The sequence below is a fragment of the Hippocampus zosterae genome, chromosome 1 (assembly GCF_025434085.1).
Source record: "Hippocampus zosterae strain Florida chromosome 1, ASM2543408v3, whole genome shotgun sequence".
NCBI lineage: Eukaryota > Metazoa > Chordata > Actinopteri > Syngnathiformes > Syngnathidae > Hippocampus > Hippocampus zosterae.
This window is the reverse complement of record NC_067451.1, coordinates 30,957,183-30,974,666: the sequence shown is the minus strand read 5'-3', so window position 1 is coordinate 30,974,666 and position 17,484 is coordinate 30,957,183. Positions and strand designations below refer to the sequence as shown.

At 42.4% G+C, this 17,484-nt stretch overlaps 1 protein-coding gene across 1 annotated transcript in view; it reads right to left on the bottom strand.

Annotated features, from left to right (window-relative positions):
• Positions 1 to 15,824, bottom strand: part of LOC127605680 (uncharacterized) — a 28,148-nt gene extending 12,324 nt beyond the window's left edge. Inside the window, exons 1-8 of the mRNA XM_052073450.1 lie at positions 15,422 to 15,824; positions 14,053 to 14,310; positions 8,888 to 9,037; positions 8,585 to 8,812; positions 6,918 to 7,175; positions 5,568 to 5,649; positions 2,721 to 2,839; positions 871 to 1,113 (exon numbers count right to left, since the gene is read on the bottom strand). Coding sequence (XP_051929410.1) covers positions 871 to 1,113; positions 2,721 to 2,839; positions 5,568 to 5,649; positions 6,918 to 7,175; positions 8,585 to 8,812; positions 8,888 to 9,037; positions 14,053 to 14,310; positions 15,422 to 15,644 — 1,561 coding nt within the window. The 5' untranslated portion in view covers positions 15,645 to 15,824. The remainder of the gene's footprint in view (positions 1 to 870; positions 1,114 to 2,720; positions 2,840 to 5,567; positions 5,650 to 6,917; positions 7,176 to 8,584; positions 8,813 to 8,887; positions 9,038 to 14,052; positions 14,311 to 15,421) is intronic.
• Positions 15,825 to 17,484: the final 1,660 nt, after the last annotated feature.

Genomic DNA, 17,484 nt, shown 5'->3' with positions numbered 1-17,484 from the left:
TTGTTATGAATATTGTGTTCATAGCAGTAGCAGTAGTAGGTAGGATTGGCTTGATTCCCTTCAACCTGTAGGTACTTGTTTACTGTGATATGTGAAATGCGGTTGTCTTTAACTGTTTTTTTTTGTTTTTTTTGCTACATGACACCTTCTATAGTCTGTTGCGACCTCCTGGATGAATTGTCAATACATTCTTGAGTAATTTTTGGGGCTACCACTTATCACGTTCTGGACCGGACCGAATAATGTTTTTTATTCCAGAAATGCAGGCTCAGACAAAGTGCGAAAATATAAATTTTGAATAAGAGAAAAGTGCACTGACAAAGTACAAACCCAAATCGCTGGTCACAAGCACCTCGGAGAAACCGCGCATAAACAAAAGTGCTTGCAAAACTTTGTATCCTTTTCCAAACTGATCGATTTCAACCACTTTTCCAATTGTTCTTAGATTTCTTTGGATTAGGGCATTTTGCAGAATTTTTCTTTTTGAGACATTGCGGCTCATTTCACTTTGTGTAAAAATGTACTATTTAAGTGATTTCTTGATTCAACGGATTTGACAATTGTCAGGCCTGGGTGTGGCCAATGAAATGGAACTCTATCTAAACAGTGGTTAATCACACTTAACACACGGTTGACAGGGTTGGGGTTATAATAAATTGGATTTTTAAAAAATCATAATTTACAACCTCAAATTGGTTAAATAATCCGAAACATTTTCAGCTGTGATGAATACGCAATGAGAACTCAGGAAAGAAGTATATACACAGAAGTTGGTATAATAAACATGTCACACCTGAAAAGGACAAATTGTAAATTGTCTGGTTGATAAATAGAGGCATATGAAAGTCACAATGGAAAGCTACAACTCACCGAACAGTCGAGGCTCTATCCACCTCAAGTAATACAGCATCTTCTTGCTTGCTTCTGGACCTTTCAGGTGGACTACATGATTCAGATAGAACACCATACTTCTGATATCAGAGTTCAAAGAGAATACTAGATTTCTTTCCTCGGGACTCAAGAAGAGATCAATTTCAAGTTTAACCATCAGCCGAAATAAAAGACTCTCTGTCATAAACTCTGGTGGCCCTGGAAGCGGCAACCAAGAGGAATCTGAAAAACAATGCAGACCAAAAACAGTCAGGTCAAGAGAACTCTCACTCCCACGTGCCCACTAAGGGCCTCTAATTTACAGAACAACTGCACTTATTTTATGGTTGTGGACAAAAAAGATTATGTCAACAATAACTTCTCACAACTACCCCCACATAAAAAGATGACTGTCAAAACACCACCAACATTGAAATACAGTCTTAAGTAGGATAAAAATGAGCGGAGTGGCCTGGAGTGGGCCATCTGTCAGTCCTAGAAAATACCCGATGGGTCGCAAGGGGGTGCTATTTTGGCCCATGGGTTAGTTTCAAAATCAACAAATAAAGTCTTTCTTGTAGACCAAGCCAGGCCCAGAGTGACTCAATTGCAGCGGCATGAATATTCCCGTTTGGTCGGCCTGCTTTATGGATTCTTTAGGCTGCTATTCCGTGCAGAATGGATCACACAAGCACTCGCTCAGTCGGTGTCTCTCTTTGGTGAGTAAATGTTTCGAGTATTTACAAGAAAACACAGAGTATGGCTGGGGCGGACGGCGGAACAAGAACAGTGCAGACACACACTCTCTATTTCTCACTCATTCACTTATTCAAATTGATGTACAGTGGTACCTCAACGAACGTGTCTTCATATGAAATTTTCAAGTTACGAAATGCCTCAACATGAAAATATTGCCTCTTGTTACAAAAGAAATGTCAAGATATGAAAGGTAAAAAATACAGTATGGTCTACTACTTGCAGCTCCGAGTTTCCTGAACGCAACATACTTGTAGCTGCTCTGCCATTGGCTGTTACCTAGCATCTTCCTGGCATCCCATTGGCTAAGAGGGACCTCTACCTAATGTGTCGATGTCCGTGGATAGATGAGGTGCCCCCCGATAGTTTTACGTAAATGTGAATCACCCAGAAAAAGTGTTCACCGGTCGGGCCCACTATGCTGATGTTACCCTTGGAAATTTTCTAAGGATTGTTAAAAGCAGACAAAAGCAAACGTCCTTGGATCAGTTTTTTACAAAATTTTAGGCAAAAAACACTTCTGAAAGAGAACATGAATTAAAGAGGGCAAAAAAACGAGGAAGCAGTTAAAAATTAAATGATCATAATTTTTATTCTTTACGCTATTCTTTGTTTTTTACATTATGGACAACTCTCAATTATTGTGCAACAATCTAATTGTAACATGTATTTATTACATAATTTGATGCATTTTTATGCTTGAGAAAACATTTACGTCTGAATTTTGCAGGGCTTGGAATGGATTTGGGCATTTACATAGAAAACACGTCTCTACTTACAAAGTTTTCAAGTTAAGAAATTTCTTCCAGAACCAATTAATTTCGTCACTAGAGGTACCAATGTACTAAGCCAGAGAAATTAATTTTAATTAATTAATTCCTCAGACTGACAACATCTGCACTGTTTAATAACAATTACTTGTAAGGAAAGGAATCTGAAAACAAAATCACAGACCTCAACAATGACCTTCACACTTGTCATGGGAGAAATGGGTTTCAAATTGTTTGTTGACACAAACTGTGTATTAGGAAAAGATGAACTCCTTTCTCCATAATCATCAGCTAAAGTAATTGTGAAAACAGAACAAGACTTACTGCTGGCGCTGCTGGGGCCAGTGTCGCCGCTGAGGCTAATGTCGCCGCTGAGGCTAATGTCGCCGCTGGCGCTGCTGGGGCCAGTGTCGCCGCTGAGGCCACTGCCGGCGCTGGCGCTGCTGGGGCCAGTGTCGCCGCTGAGGCCAGTGTCGCCGCTGGGGCCAGTGTCGCCGCTGGGGCCAGTGTCGCCGCTGGGGCCAGTGTCGCCGCTGGGGCCAGTGTCGCCGCTGAGGCCACTGCCGCCGCTGGCGCTGCTGGGGCCAGTGTCGCCGCTGAGGCCAGTGTCACCGCTGGGGCCAGTGTCGCCACTGGGGCCAGTGTCGCCGCTGAGGCGACTGCCGCGCGCGCCTAAAAATATGCAGTTTCAAATTTACAGATGTTCTTTGAATACTGGGTTATTTTATCTTAATTATGAAGTCAAGCAGTTACAGGAAGACTAATTCTTAGTGTATGAACAGTAGTTGTAATAGTTGTAGTAGTATTAATACTGCATGAACAGCAGTGTAAATAATGGCAATCATTGCTTACTTACCCTCCAAAAATTAACAACCTCCAATTTATTTGGTTGTTTATTCATTATGTTATTAATACAATAAAATCTATCAAAATCATTAAAAAAACAACAACTCAAAGTAAACATATAACGTGTTTATTTTCTTGACTTAAATAGTGCGGTATTTGACCCGCTCCAAAAATCACAAATTACTACTTGGTGGATTACTCGCTGTGCTTGGTAGGAACCTGTCCCATCCCACTCTCACAGAAAAATAATCCCATCCCATCTCACCCCATCCCCATCCCGCACCATAGTTAAAATGAAAATAAATAAATTTCTTTCATGTCCTACTCTTGGTGAAAATCCATTTTGGAGGGCAGCTAAATTGAAGAAAAAAATAAATAAATGACTGGATAATCCTAGTCCCATTTGCTCTCGTGATTTTTTAAATCCTGGAACATCCCAATACCATAAGTTTAGGTAAAGTTGTTTGTGGGGATCCTGTAAGATTCGCATGACTTTGACACAACTCCTGAGGGACTTTGGCCCACTCTTCATTAGAGAGACTGTCTATATCAGACCTGCGCTAAGTCTGGCCCATGGGCCACATTTGGCCCTGCCTTCAGTCTCTGATTAGCCCTCACAGAAACCATGAAGTTGAAATAAAATAGTCTGTGCTTTTATTTTGGAAGGTTTGCTGTTATTTTAGAAAGAGCTTTGATTTTGTCTGTGTTTTCTACTTAGCAAGGTTTTCTTCAAAATTTGGTGACCTCTTTAACAACAATTTTTCCAAAAAAAGACACAAAGTGACAACAGTGGTCCTAATGTTAGCAACAGCCTTATTTCCTCCTCAGTGAAGGGAAGAGGGCCAAGGGAATATGGCCTGATAATATCCATCCATCCATTAATTTTCTGATCCGCTTATCCTCACAAGAGTCACGGGGGGTGCTGGAGCCTATCCCAGCCGTCTTCGGGCAGTAAGCGGGAGACACCCTGAACCGGCTCCCAGACAATCGCAGGGCACCTAGGGACAATTTAGAGTGTTCAATCAGCTTGCCATGCATGTTCTTGGAATGTGGGAGGAAACCGGAGTACCCGCAGAAGGCCCACACAGGCCCGGGGAGAAACTCCACACAGGAAGGCCAGAGCTGGAATTGAACCCGGTACCTCTGCACTTTGAGGTTGACGCGCCAACCACTGGCCACCAGGCCGCCCGGCTTGATAATCCTGGATGCAAATATGAAGTTGCAAAGACCCTTCACATCGGGTGTTTTGGAATGTGTCAAGATGCAATTTTAATGTGGGCTTATAATTGTTCAAATGTGTATTTCCTAATTATAACAAAATCTACCATAAACATGGCATTTTACTGAAACAAGCAATATGCTTTTTTTTCAGTTTATTAAAAGTGAGAGAGATCTTCAAATAAAAAGATAACTACAAATAAAAAGAAAGCAACAGCCAGCGCACCTGAGTTAGATGGGGGAGCTATTCCTTCATCTTCAAAAAGCAGTGCTCTACTGGTTTTCGATAGCCGTGAGGTTTCGAAACCGACAAGGCCACTTCATGATCTCAATAAGCTTTGTCTTGAGTCCCACTTTTTTTCTCTTTTAGGGTGTTTTGTCTCATGGTGTTGTTTGAGCCTCATTTTTTTGATACAGTCAATAAAGTTCGTTGCTGTGCGCCTGTTCTAACTTAGGCACATGTAGAATATGACCCGTTTGTGTATTTTCCACTTTTGAATAACGACAGTAATCATTGTCACCTTCTTACCAAGGGTTTTGCTGATAGATTTATAAACCACTCCAGCCTTGTGCAGGTCTCCAATCCTGTCGCTTTGTTTTGGCACCCTTAAATCTTGCACATGGCGGTATAGCGATTGGAAGGTAAGAAATTGATTTTGAGAACCGGTGTGCTTTCAACATGAGTCTAGATCAGTACTACTAGCCAGCACTACTAGCCAGTGGTTGATTCTGCAGAGCTGTGCGCCACATGAGCACCAGCCAAACTGTGACAACCAGAATTCTGTCTGAGTTGTGGCGGATCAAACACATACTTTCAAACATTGAAATAAATATCTTCTGAATTGGATATGGCACACTTTTTGACATATATTTTTATAATTCCCATAATCAATAAACATCCATTTGTAAGTCATCGGAGATGTTTTTTTTTAATCAGCAAATTTACAGATGCAGCAGGGGATGAAATAATTATTTCCTCCACTATATACTACAGGAAATAAAGTAATGCCATGCGTCACACACAAACAGGATGCAGTGCATAAAATGAAAGTATCTTTTCAACGACCTTATATTTTCTGAGCATGGCCTCTAAAGGGTACTTCCAACTCACCGTAGCCTTTAAAAGACAAATCATCCCTTCGCTTTTGGAAAACCTTCTTCTTCTTCTTCCTCTTGTTTCCTTTTGCACCTTTGTGGAGAACCAGATGAATCAGTGACCGTGCGTGTTTTCTTATGCCAGGATATCTGCTATCTCTTGTATATCACAAGAACTCAAGACATGCACATGAGTAATACTTTTGAGTGTTTGAATAATATTTGTAATCGTAGTGTTACCAGTACTAGTCGTAAAAGAATTAATAGTAGTACAGTAATGCCTCGCTCTAACGCAGTTCACCTTCCGCAGCTTTGCTGTTTCACAGATTTTTTTTTTGTGCAGTTTTTTAAATGCTTTTTTTTAAACAGTGAATTGCGTTCTGCATCCTGATTGGCTAAGGGACTGACCAACCTGAACAGTCTCCGCACCTCGTCTCTGTACAGCTTGCCAAATTTGCCTTCGCAAATTTTCGGTCTTTGGTTTCATTGTATCAGTGGCGGATGCTGGTCTGTCAAGGAGGGGAACCCAAATTTCGGTCTACATCATAAAATGTGTCCGTTTATTTATACGTGAATTCTACTCTCCGTTCCTTTTCAAAAAAATGAAAAGGATGCCTTCACCATAGGTTCGGTGATTGGCTCATTTCGCTGTCAATCAAAAAGAGATCCAGCCTCAGACAGATCATCCAATCATCACGCAGAAAAGCTCATCGTCCGGGCCAGCCGATACACAGCCACTGTCCATAGACTCCCAGAGACGCTGAGCGTCCGATGGGCGGGACAAAACCAGCATTCAGCCAATGACTCGTCTCGTTTCAAGGCATTGGGCCTGACTACAATGAACTCTCTCGACGCCCAGCATCCACGCGGTCGACACTCAGTGTCCACACAGTTTAAAGAACAGTGAAGCTGCGGGAATAAATGAGAAGAGAAGAGAGTCGTAACCAGTAATAAGAAGCTGATTGGGAACAAAAGTTGAGCGCCTTGTAGCGCATATTTAGTCAATGGCATGTCCGCACTATTGTACGTACACACATATATTTGACCACTTGCAGTCTTACAGCAATTGCCTCTACATTGTATACATATTTCAGTATTGTATAATAACTGTAAAAAAATAAAGCTGAATATCAATTATCAAGTACAACTTTATTGTCAAATGTGCTGGATGTACAGCACATTTGAAATTTCTTCCCCCTCACATTTTTTTGCTTTTTTAATAAATCCTACTTCACGGATTTCACTTTTCACAGGTTCTTTTTGGAACGTAACCCCTGCGATAAACGAGGGATTACTGTACTTCATTTACAGTGTAATGTAAATAATTGTAATAATTGCTGAGCCACAAAAAAAATTACATACCGAGTTCAAAAAGAGAAGGATATCTCAGTTTTAGGAAAAACAACATCTTCCAGCTTGCTTCTGGACCTTTGCGGAGTACCATATCAATTAGAGATGGTCTCTGTTGGCTTGCATCAAGGCTCAATATCTCTTCTATTTGGGTGTTACTCAAGACATGAGCCCTCCAAAAATTTTCCAAGAGCTGATGTAGAACAGGAAATGGCACATTTGAAATAAACACAGGCTTCAAATTTGAAAGCTCCAACTGCGAAGAGTCATCTAAAAAACAATGCAAACAGAAAAAGTCAGGTGAAATAGCTCTCACAGACACACAGACACACAGACACACACACACAGGCACACGCACACATATTTTAATCGACCGATATATAGATATAGATATATGGATCTGAGTTTCCCTTGCCTGGACACGGGTCACTGGGGCCCCTCTCTGGAGCAAGGCCTGGAGGTGCGTCTCACTAGCGAGCGCCTGGCGGATGGGCCTACACCCATGGGGCCCAGCCGGGCTCAGCCCGAAAAGGCAACGTGGGTCCCCCTTCCCATGGGCACGCCACCAATGGGAGGGGCCAAAGGGGTTGGGTGAAATGTGAGCTGGGCGGCAGCCAAACATGTGGAACTTGGCTGTCAGATTCTTGGCTAGAGAAGCCAGCTCTAGGGACATGGAACGTCACCTCACTTAAAGGGAAGGAGCCTGAGCAGGTGTATGAAGCAGGAAAGTTCCGACTGGACATAGTCAGACTTGTCTCCACACACAGCCTAGGCTCTGGTACCAGCTCTCTCGAGGGAGTTTGGACTCTCTTCCCTTCTGGAGTTGCCCACGGTGAGGGGCATAGAGCAGGTGTGGGCATACTCATTGCCCCGTGGCTCAGTCCCTGTACATTGGTGTTCACACCGGTGGAAGACAGGGGAGCCTCCCTCTGCCTTCGAGTGGGGGATGGGTCCTGACTGTGCATACGCACCCAACTGCAGCTCAACGCACCCACCCTTGCTGGAGTCCTTGGAGGGTGTGCTGGAGAGCGCTCCCCCTGGGGATTCCCTTGTTCTGCTCGGGGACTTCAATGCTCACGTGGGTAATGACAGTGAGACCTGGAAGGGCGTGATTGGAAGGAACCCCCCCCCCCCCCCCCCCGATCGGAACTCGAGTGGTGTTTTGTTATTGGACTTCTGTGCTCGTCACGGATTGTCCATAACAACAGCATCTTCAGACATAAGGGTGTCCATATGTGGACTTGGCACCAGGACACCCTTGGCCGCAGTTCGATGATTGACTTTGTGGTTATATCATCGAATTTGCGGCCACGTGCTTTTGACACTCGGGTGAAGAAAGGGGCGCAGCGGTCAACTGATCATCACCTGGTAATCGGTTGGCTGGCCTGGGATCGCCTCGAGATCCCCCGGGAAGAGCTGTAACAAGTGGTCGGGGAGAGGGAAGTCTGGGCTTCCCAGCTAAAAGTGTTGACCCCGCTACCTGACTCTGGAGTAGAAAATAGATGGATGGATGGACCTTAAATCTTCATTGTTATGGTGAGAGATGAGTTTCAAATTATTTGTTGACTCAAATTGTGTAGTAGGAGAAGCTCACCTCTTTTCTTCATAATTATGTTGAATACTAGCTCATTTAAATGGCGGCTCAGTTAAAGTTATTGAGAAAACAGAACAAGACTTACATCTTCTGGTGCCGCTGGTGTCCTCGTCGCTGGTGGAACAGGGTCCGCTGGAGTAGCTGGAGTCACCGGAGTTACTGGTCTCGCTGCTGTCGCCGCTCTCCTGGCCTAACCAGATGTCATCGTTATTGCGGGGGCTGAAGGGTAACGGGGATTCGCTGGTGTCACTACTGTCGTCAATGTCACAGATGTTGCCGCCGGCTTCACCAGTGTCCGTGGTCGAACTGGTGCCTGTTGTGTTAACAGATAATAAAACATTAGGACGCAACCATGTGGTACAGAGTCCGCTGGAGTAGCTGGAGTCACCGGAGTTACTGGTGTCGCTGCTGTTGCCGCTCTCCTGGCCTAACAAGATGTCGTCGTGATCGCTGGTGCTGCTGAGTAACTTGGATTCGCGGGTGTCACAACTGTCGTCAATGTCACGGATGTTGCCGGTGTCCGTGGTGCTACTGGTGCCTGTTGTGTTCACAGATAATAAAACACTAGGACGCAACCATGTGGTATGTCCCTCTTTTAACTCTCCTCTCCATCATACAAGAGAACACATCTGTTCTCCTTCACTTTCTCACTCTCCCACCCCTGAGCTAATGGAGATTGCAAGCATGTATAGATTTATATAGTACCGTTGACTTCCCGCTTTTCAATGAAGCCAACAACTTCCATCACCATTCACACGACCTAATTAATCAACAGCGTGCACCAAAGCAAAAATTTTGTGTGTGTGCGTGTGCATGTGTTGCGATTTCTCAGCCCATAACAAACGGATTTGATTCCAATTGAGATTCTGTGGTATGACCTTAAACGGGCAGTTCATGCGAGAAAACCAAAAGCTTGATTTCAGTTACTGCTACGATTATTAGGTTCACGGGGTAATTACTTTTTCATCTAAGGACAGTTGAGAATGGATGTTTTTTTTTGTGCCTTACTAAATCAAATTGGCATTCCGAAAATGCAGTTTGAATTTCCTTGGATTGTCGGTGTGCTATTAAAATTGGGTTGCTGAACTGAAATCTTTTTATGTGATAAAGATGCAAAGAACACAGAAATCAGGAAGGGGCCAAGGGGCCAAATACTAACCCAGTCTGTTAGAATTGCTTTTGCATTTATGCCACATTTTTGGATGTGAATTGGCCCAAATAGACTTGTCGAGAAATCAATGTACTGGTAAAGTAAATGGGCAGTTTATCATCATAATTGTGAATGAATTCTCGCTTCAACACGTCCTATCTTATAATAGTAAAATTATGATCAAGTGGAGTGACATGAGTGATACTTTTCTTCACAATATGTGAGTATATACAGAAAGTGGTCAACTAAATGTCGAATAATATTACTACATTAAGTGTTGAGATGATGAACTTGTAAGATGCCCCAAGAACGATTATTTTCTGGGATAGGGCCTAGTTGGTGCTTCGAGAGCAAGAATCAGAGATGGGTGAGCGGTGAGGAACACAGCTTTTGTGGTGTTTTTGGTTAGCTCAAAAAAGTCAATTTTGTTTGAAACAGTCTTGTACAGGGAGGTATAGAGATTGGAAGGAAATAAATTGATTCCTAGAACGAGTGAGCTTTAAACACAAGTTAGAATCAGTACACTGGACAACTATGGGGAGAGATTTTTGTTTAAATTATGCACACAAATACATCCGCAATGTTTGTCAGATTCACAGGAGTATTCTTGATTTTCACATGCCATTTGTGATGTTCACATCCACCAAAATATTTGTGATTTTCCCATTTATGAGATTTTCACATATTTGTGATTTTCAAGTGTTTTTGTTTAATTTTCTGTGTAAAGACAAGACAATTTGCTGTGATTTATAATTTGTAGATATTCTGTTCTGCTTGTCATGGTTCTGTTTGTGGCCAACAGGTGGCACTGTAGGGCTCCGCCTGCAACTGCACACCTGTTGGTCATTGTGTCATTAGTTTGTTTGCTTAAAACTGTGTTTTTAAAACCCTGTGCCGCGGCACACCAGTTTGCCGCGAGACATTGTCAGGTGTACCACGGTAAAATATCCATTTTGTATGCCAGTGAATCGCCCAGAAAGTAATCGTGTAGCAGTGGCGATTGCTCTCAGACTGCAAGGGAGGCTCGGCTTCTCCTAAAATGTCAAAGAATAAGTGATCAAATATATGAATGTAAATTTCATTGTGTTTATATGGCATTGACTAAATATGTGCTACAACGTGTTCAACATTTGTTCCGAATCAGCCTCTTCTTACTGGTTACAACGCGACTCCCTTATCATTCATTCCCGCAGCTTCGCTGTGCTTTAAACGGTGGACGCTGAGCGTCCACAGAGCGTCTACTGCCCGGTCGTCAACATTGTCCACAGCTCGACTCAAGCTGAAATAATTCGCATTGCATCGAACGACTCCACTGCGTATTGCCAGCGAGAGTCTCCATAACAAGCTATTTACAGAAATTTTACGTAGTGGACAAGGCTAAGGTACACCAAGCGGGAGAAGACACTGTTTCGGGAGAGAAATAATAGACTAGTTGATGAGCCGCTGTTGAATAAAGAGCAGGTAGCCTGTTGAGTACGATGTATGCCGCTGACACAATTGTTACTTGTTTGGAACGATTTTGTGTGGAAGGTTACCGTGTTCCGTGTCCATATAAATAAAGGGTGTGGAGCTTCTCCGTGTTAGTCTGACAGTGACGGTGTGCTGAGGCACGTCGAGAGTTCAACGGTGCAGTGGTCGCGACCACACCGAAAATGAGAAAACGTCTCCAGTGTTGTGCCTCGAACCAAGTGTAGTCATCCGAAATGATGTCTACACAAAACCGTAGAGAGACTTCCGCGCAAGAAGGACCAACAGAATCAACATAGCTTGACTGCTGTGTTCAAAGCAAACTTGATAAAAACGAAGTATGCAACCATGGCTTAAATCCACTATAGCATAGGTGTCAAACTCAGGTCTTGGAGGGCCGCTGTCCTGCATGTTTTCCAAGTCTCCCTGTTGCAACACACCTGATTCAAATGACCAGGTTCAATGTCAGGCTTCCGCAGAGCTTGCTGATGATCTGATCATTTGAATCAGGTGTGTTGCAACAGGGAGACTTGGAAAAGATGCAGGACAGCGACCCTCCAGGACCTGAGTTTGACGCCCCTGCACTATAGGCTGAGTAATAGTTTAACTTGGATGTGCACTTTATAATTTTATATTGCTCCGTTTTGATTCCCTAAAAAGAGCCGTTAAAGGAGCTGTTGTGACAAAATATTTTTTTCACTGTTGTTGATGGAGTGTGAGAGATTATGTGTGAATAACTGCTCCAAGTGAAAAATGTTCATGTAAAATTGAATATCGAAATTGTTGTTTCATTAAATATTTGCATTTTGCACATAGAAAACTGACCCATGATTCCATGTTGATAAGAGCATTAATACAGGAAAAAAGTAGGATGAAAAAATATAAAAGGGAATTTAGAAAAGATTAAAAAAAGTGTGAGTAATCACAATTAATTATGAGTTAATTATGACAGTTGCGTTTTTAATCACAATTAAATATTTTAATGGTTTGACAGTTCTAGTAACAATATAACACGTTACAATATGCTGTTTTTGTTTAACACATTTTCGTCTATTGGTGTGCCGCGAGATTTTTTTCAATGAAAGAAGTGTACCTTCGCTCAAAAAAAGTTTGAAAAACATTGGTTTAAAAGAACTCCCGGCACGACCACTCGGTGTCGGGTCGCTGTTGCTGTTTGTTTGTTGCTTTGTGCACGTGTCATGTTTTGTTTTCTCTTTTAGTTTTCTTTGCTATTTGGATTTATTGTGATTTTGCTGGACTTTATTTGAGTGAGTTATTGAGTTAGTTTGTCCAGTGTATTCCTGTTTGCATTTTTGTTAAATACATTTTGGTCAGTCACCCTGCTCCTCCCTGTCTCCCTGCTTTTTGGGGTCCTCCCAACAACGACCACCATGCAAAACTTGACACTGCTTGTGAATTGTGCAATGGGTGTTTGCGGATCAGCAAAGATGCGCATTTGTTTTTGAGACAAACATCATATTGTTTTACAAGACACACACACACACACACACACGCGCGCCTGAGATATTCACGGGTTGAAAGGCCCGACGTCCAACAGCAGGCAGTGTTGCGATTTCCATTGATATATTTACTGCAATTTATTTTATGGGAAGCCAACAATTTATCCATGGTGAAATTTTTGTGAAACCAACCATGGCTGAACAAAGTGGACAACCCGCCATTAATAAGTTAAATGAAAACAGAAATTGCTTTCCTGATAAGAAAGCAAGATCGAAAAAAATGGCTTAGTAGTATTTAAATATATTCATGCATCCTTGATAAAAACAATTAGATGAAAACGACTGACGACTATCACATTTGTTCAAGAGTTTCAGGAATTAAAACCAAATTCAGGCAATGTGAGTAAAATATGATATCACCTTCATGTAACTTTTGGTCTACCGGACTATGTTCGACAATTCACAACCAGAACAGAATATTCACAAATGATAAGTCGTGATAAATGCACACATTTGGAAATAACATGCGTAAATGTATTTGTAACTCTCCAAAACAGGGCGGCCCGGCGATCCAGTGGTTCGCGCAGCGACCTCACAGTACAGAGGTACCGGGTTCGATCCCGGCTGTGGCCTTCCTGTTTGGAGTTTGCATGTTCTCAGAGAGAGAGAGATAGAGATTGGGCTTCACCAAAAATAGCGGCACGTCGCTCTCTCTCTCTTCACCTTCTCTTCATCGATACCGACACATAGCCTGAGCGGGGGTGGCTGGCCAGGAGAGATAGCTGGTGGCTACACCGTCAGAACGTAAAGTGAGAGTAACACAAGTCTCTGTCTCTCTCAGAAGACGATGCCGATGAATGTTAATTATTGCATAATGTTTTATAATTGAAGATTTAAATAAATATGCATAGTGCGATAGTCTTTGTCTCAAATATGTAAAGTATAATAACTATTCACATATTTTAAACATGCTGGTACCCACATACAATCACACACACATTCCTAGGGGGGAGCAAACCCTCCTTGCGGTTTTTCACTTATCACGGCCGTGTCACGTTCCCCATTAATCGCGATTAATGAGGGATCACTGTATTGCATTTACAGTATAGTGTAACAATTGCATTAATTGCTCATAAATAAAATATACAGATGGTATTTCAAAAGAGCATGGTTGTTAAAACGCAGCTTTCAACTTAGCAGGATCTGTTTGCTTTTGGGGAATCAGCCTCACCCTGCTTGCTGCTTGCACTTTGTGGAGAACCAGTCTCATGTCAGGATATCTTGGATGTTCTCTTGTATATTGCATGAACTCAAGACATGAGCAGGACATGACTAAGAGAATTAGTGTTTGAGTCATAGTTGTAATAGTGGTAGGAGTAGTCGTAGTACTGAAGTAGTAGTAGTAGAAGTAGCAGACGTCATCCTCATCTACATTGTGGGGTAAATAATTGCTCACTTACAAAAAAAAATACTTACCGATGTTTAAAAGAGTACAATTTCTTTTCCTTACGAAACGCAACATCTTGAGGCTTTTTTCTGGATCTTGGTGGAGGATGAAATCAATCAGAGACTCTGCTTGTTGTCTCACATCGGGGCTCTGGAACAATATCTCTTCAATTTGGCTGTTACTCACAACATGAGCCTTTACAAGATCATCAAACAGTTGATGTAGAAGTGAAAATGACATCCTTGATATAAGTTCAGGCCTCAACACTTCAAGCATCTCTTGCACAACTGAAAAACAATGCAAACAGAAAGTGTCAGGTCAGATATCTAAGACAGGAAGAACATCGGATCATTCCCAAGATTTCATTAATACACATATTAGAATTAATTTGCTATCCTGGAAATAATAATAATTAAAATACTGGAAAGTTACAAACTGTATAGAAAAATGTAACATCTAGCCACCATCTTCAAGGAATAAAAAAACAAAAACAAATCAAAGGATAACAACAATTGAAAAAAAAAGTATTTTTCAGACTTTTAAATTGCTCTGGAGTAAAAGTTGCCCCAGTGACAATCCTGGTCTGTTATTGCACTTTTGGTGCTCCTTCGCATGCTGTTTATTCTAAAAGGAGGATTGGTAACGGGCGGCACGATAGGCGACTGTTTAGCACGTCCATCTCATAGTACAGAGGTGTGGGGTTCAATTCCGGCTCAGGCCTTCCTGTGTGGAGCTTGCATGTTCTTCCCGCGCCTGTGTGGCTTTTCTCTGGGTACTCCAGTTTTCTCACACATACCAAAAACATGTTGGCAGGTTAATGGAAGACTCTAAATTGTCCCTTGGTGTGAGTGTGAGTGTAGATGCTTGTTCGTCTATATATGCCCTGCGATTGGCTGGCAACCAGTTCAGGGTGTCCCCTGCCTACTGCCGGAAGACAGCTGGGATAGGCTCCATCATGCCCGTGAGTGACACTTGTGAAGATAAACGGATTAGAAAATGGATGGATGGGAAACTGGCGGCACGGTTGTGGACTGGTACCGACGTCTGCCTCACAGTGTAGTGGTCCAGGGTGATCCACTGTCAGTGAATGGCCGCTTCGCCACCACGCCGTGCAGTGTCCCACATTGTCCCTCAGAAACATACCCCTTGTCCCCCCTCTGGTTTATTAGCAGCCAGTGAGGGGGGCCAACAAACAAAATTTTGCTTGGGATCTCAGTTTGGTGAGGGGCTGCCCTGCTCGAGATAAACGGCTACTCCCTGTGCATTTTAAACATGCTTGACTCGTATTTGCGCAGTTGAAAGTGAAAGGAAACGCACAATTTCATGTCGCACGTTTTTTCCCCCAATATGCTTCGTGGTTATTCTAAAGAAAACAAAAATGGCAAAAATAGTAGTTACCGCTTCTTTCTTTTTCCACCGGATCACGAAACTTCCCGAACAAAGTATTTCTAACGACGAAAGCGTCATCCTTGCCCAGCAAGGAAGTCAAGTGGTTATCCAGCTCCTCTGCCGTGCTACACGTCCCCTCTTTCAACAACCCTCGACTAACCAGTTCTTTACGCAACTTCTGGAAGTCAGCGATTGTCAATTCTGACAGCGGTTGCGTTACGCTAGAAGCCATCGTTTCTCACAAATGTCGCCGGGTCCAGTGAGCGTCTGCTCAGGAACTCTAAAAATCGCCACGGAAGTTTGTTCCGGGTAGATTGGGGGATGGTAGATGGCTGGGGTTGTGCTGTTTTTCGCGTTAGATTATTGCGGCGAGGCCCACTTCCGTTTGCAAAATTGAAGTCACACCAACGGCCACAGCATTGTGAAACTGTACATTGCGGTCTTTTTCTGCCAGCGAGCAGCGTTGGCCACCTTCAAAATAAAAGCTTCCCAACTAATGCATGCACGTCAATTGTTTGGATTTAAAATAATGTGAAAAAATAATTTCTTGGCAGTCAGGCAACGATGAGTTCACCCAGGGAGAACGAAAACTCTCTCAGAATAGCACTAAGAAGCGTTCTGAAGACGAGATTACTAAAATGTCACCTGATATTTAAAAAATAATTACAAAATGAATTTTAGCTATCCCATCTGCTTGAATGACAAAAACTGAATTTTTAAGTTTTTTTCTAAAATAAGGTTTAAAGGTCAAAATGTCATATTTCAGAGGCCACATCAGATCTGAACGAAAGTAGTCTGGTTGGATACCTGGGGTGGTTTAGTGTGCCCTACACCTGATCTGGTTGAGGGATAACTAAAATTCATTTTTTTAAAGATTTGTTAAAAATCAGACGAAAAGGTCCAAATGTCATATGTCAGAGGAGGCCTTTTATTTTGAAATGAAACTTCAGATCTGAATGATTTTCCTGTGGTTGGATACCTGGGGTGCCCCAGTATATCCTAGACTTGGTCTGGTTGATGGATAACTAAAATTAATTTTAAAAAGTTTTTTTAAAGATCAGGCGAAAGGCCCAAATGTCATATTTCAGAGGCCCTTTTTTCAAAATGGAACGTCACATCCGAATGACAGTCCTGTAGTGTAACTAAATCCGCTCGCTGGCAGAAGATTACCGTAATGGACAGTAGTCACAATCGCTGTGGCGGCTGGTTTGACTTCAATTTTGCGAATGGAGGCTGGCCTGACTGCCGTTTAGACTTGTGCCATACCTCCGGAAGGGTAATACGAAGTATTGTGCACAAAAGCATGTTTAATGCGTAGAAACATGGTTTTCCACGCTTGGCCCCTCTCTCTCCTACGCGGTTTCTTTAGTTTCAATCAAACAAAAAAGGGGGATATGAAATTTTTAAAAAATATTTGTAAACAAATATATTGGGTTTGTTTTTTGAAAAAAGAAAAAAAGATTTACCAACAAGTGCAGGTGAAGACAGGAACCTCTGTGAGACTAATCGATACGCAATTGGGCTGCCCAACAGAGTTGACGGGGCTCGCCGCGTTGGGTCGCGACCGGTCATTTTATCCGCAGTGTTGAGATCTGCACTTCGTTCGGGATACATAATGACGAGGGATGAATTTTCTTGTTTAGCTCAAACATGTGGCATGTTTATTTGCAGACTGCACAGAGAGCAGTCGCTTCTCATCACCACTGAACCAGAAGTAAGACATTTCACGCCAGGTACAGACCGGATATGGCGCTGTATCTTGGGTTGCTAGATTCGTTCAAAACAAACAAATATTATGTCCCAATGACACATTTTTATCATAAAGAACATATTACAGCATTACAGAAATGAGGATATAAAATACTGTTTCTTAACACGCAGACACCGCCGACGAAAGAGGAAACAAACAAACAAACGAAAACGATTAGCATCGTGTTCAGATCATTGCATTGGTATTGACGGATCACATTAACACTCTCTCCTCCAATAAACAATAAGACTGTATGTAGTAATAATACATTCCGAGTTTTTGAAGTGTCTGTCCATCAATGTTCCTTCTAAACTGTGCATGT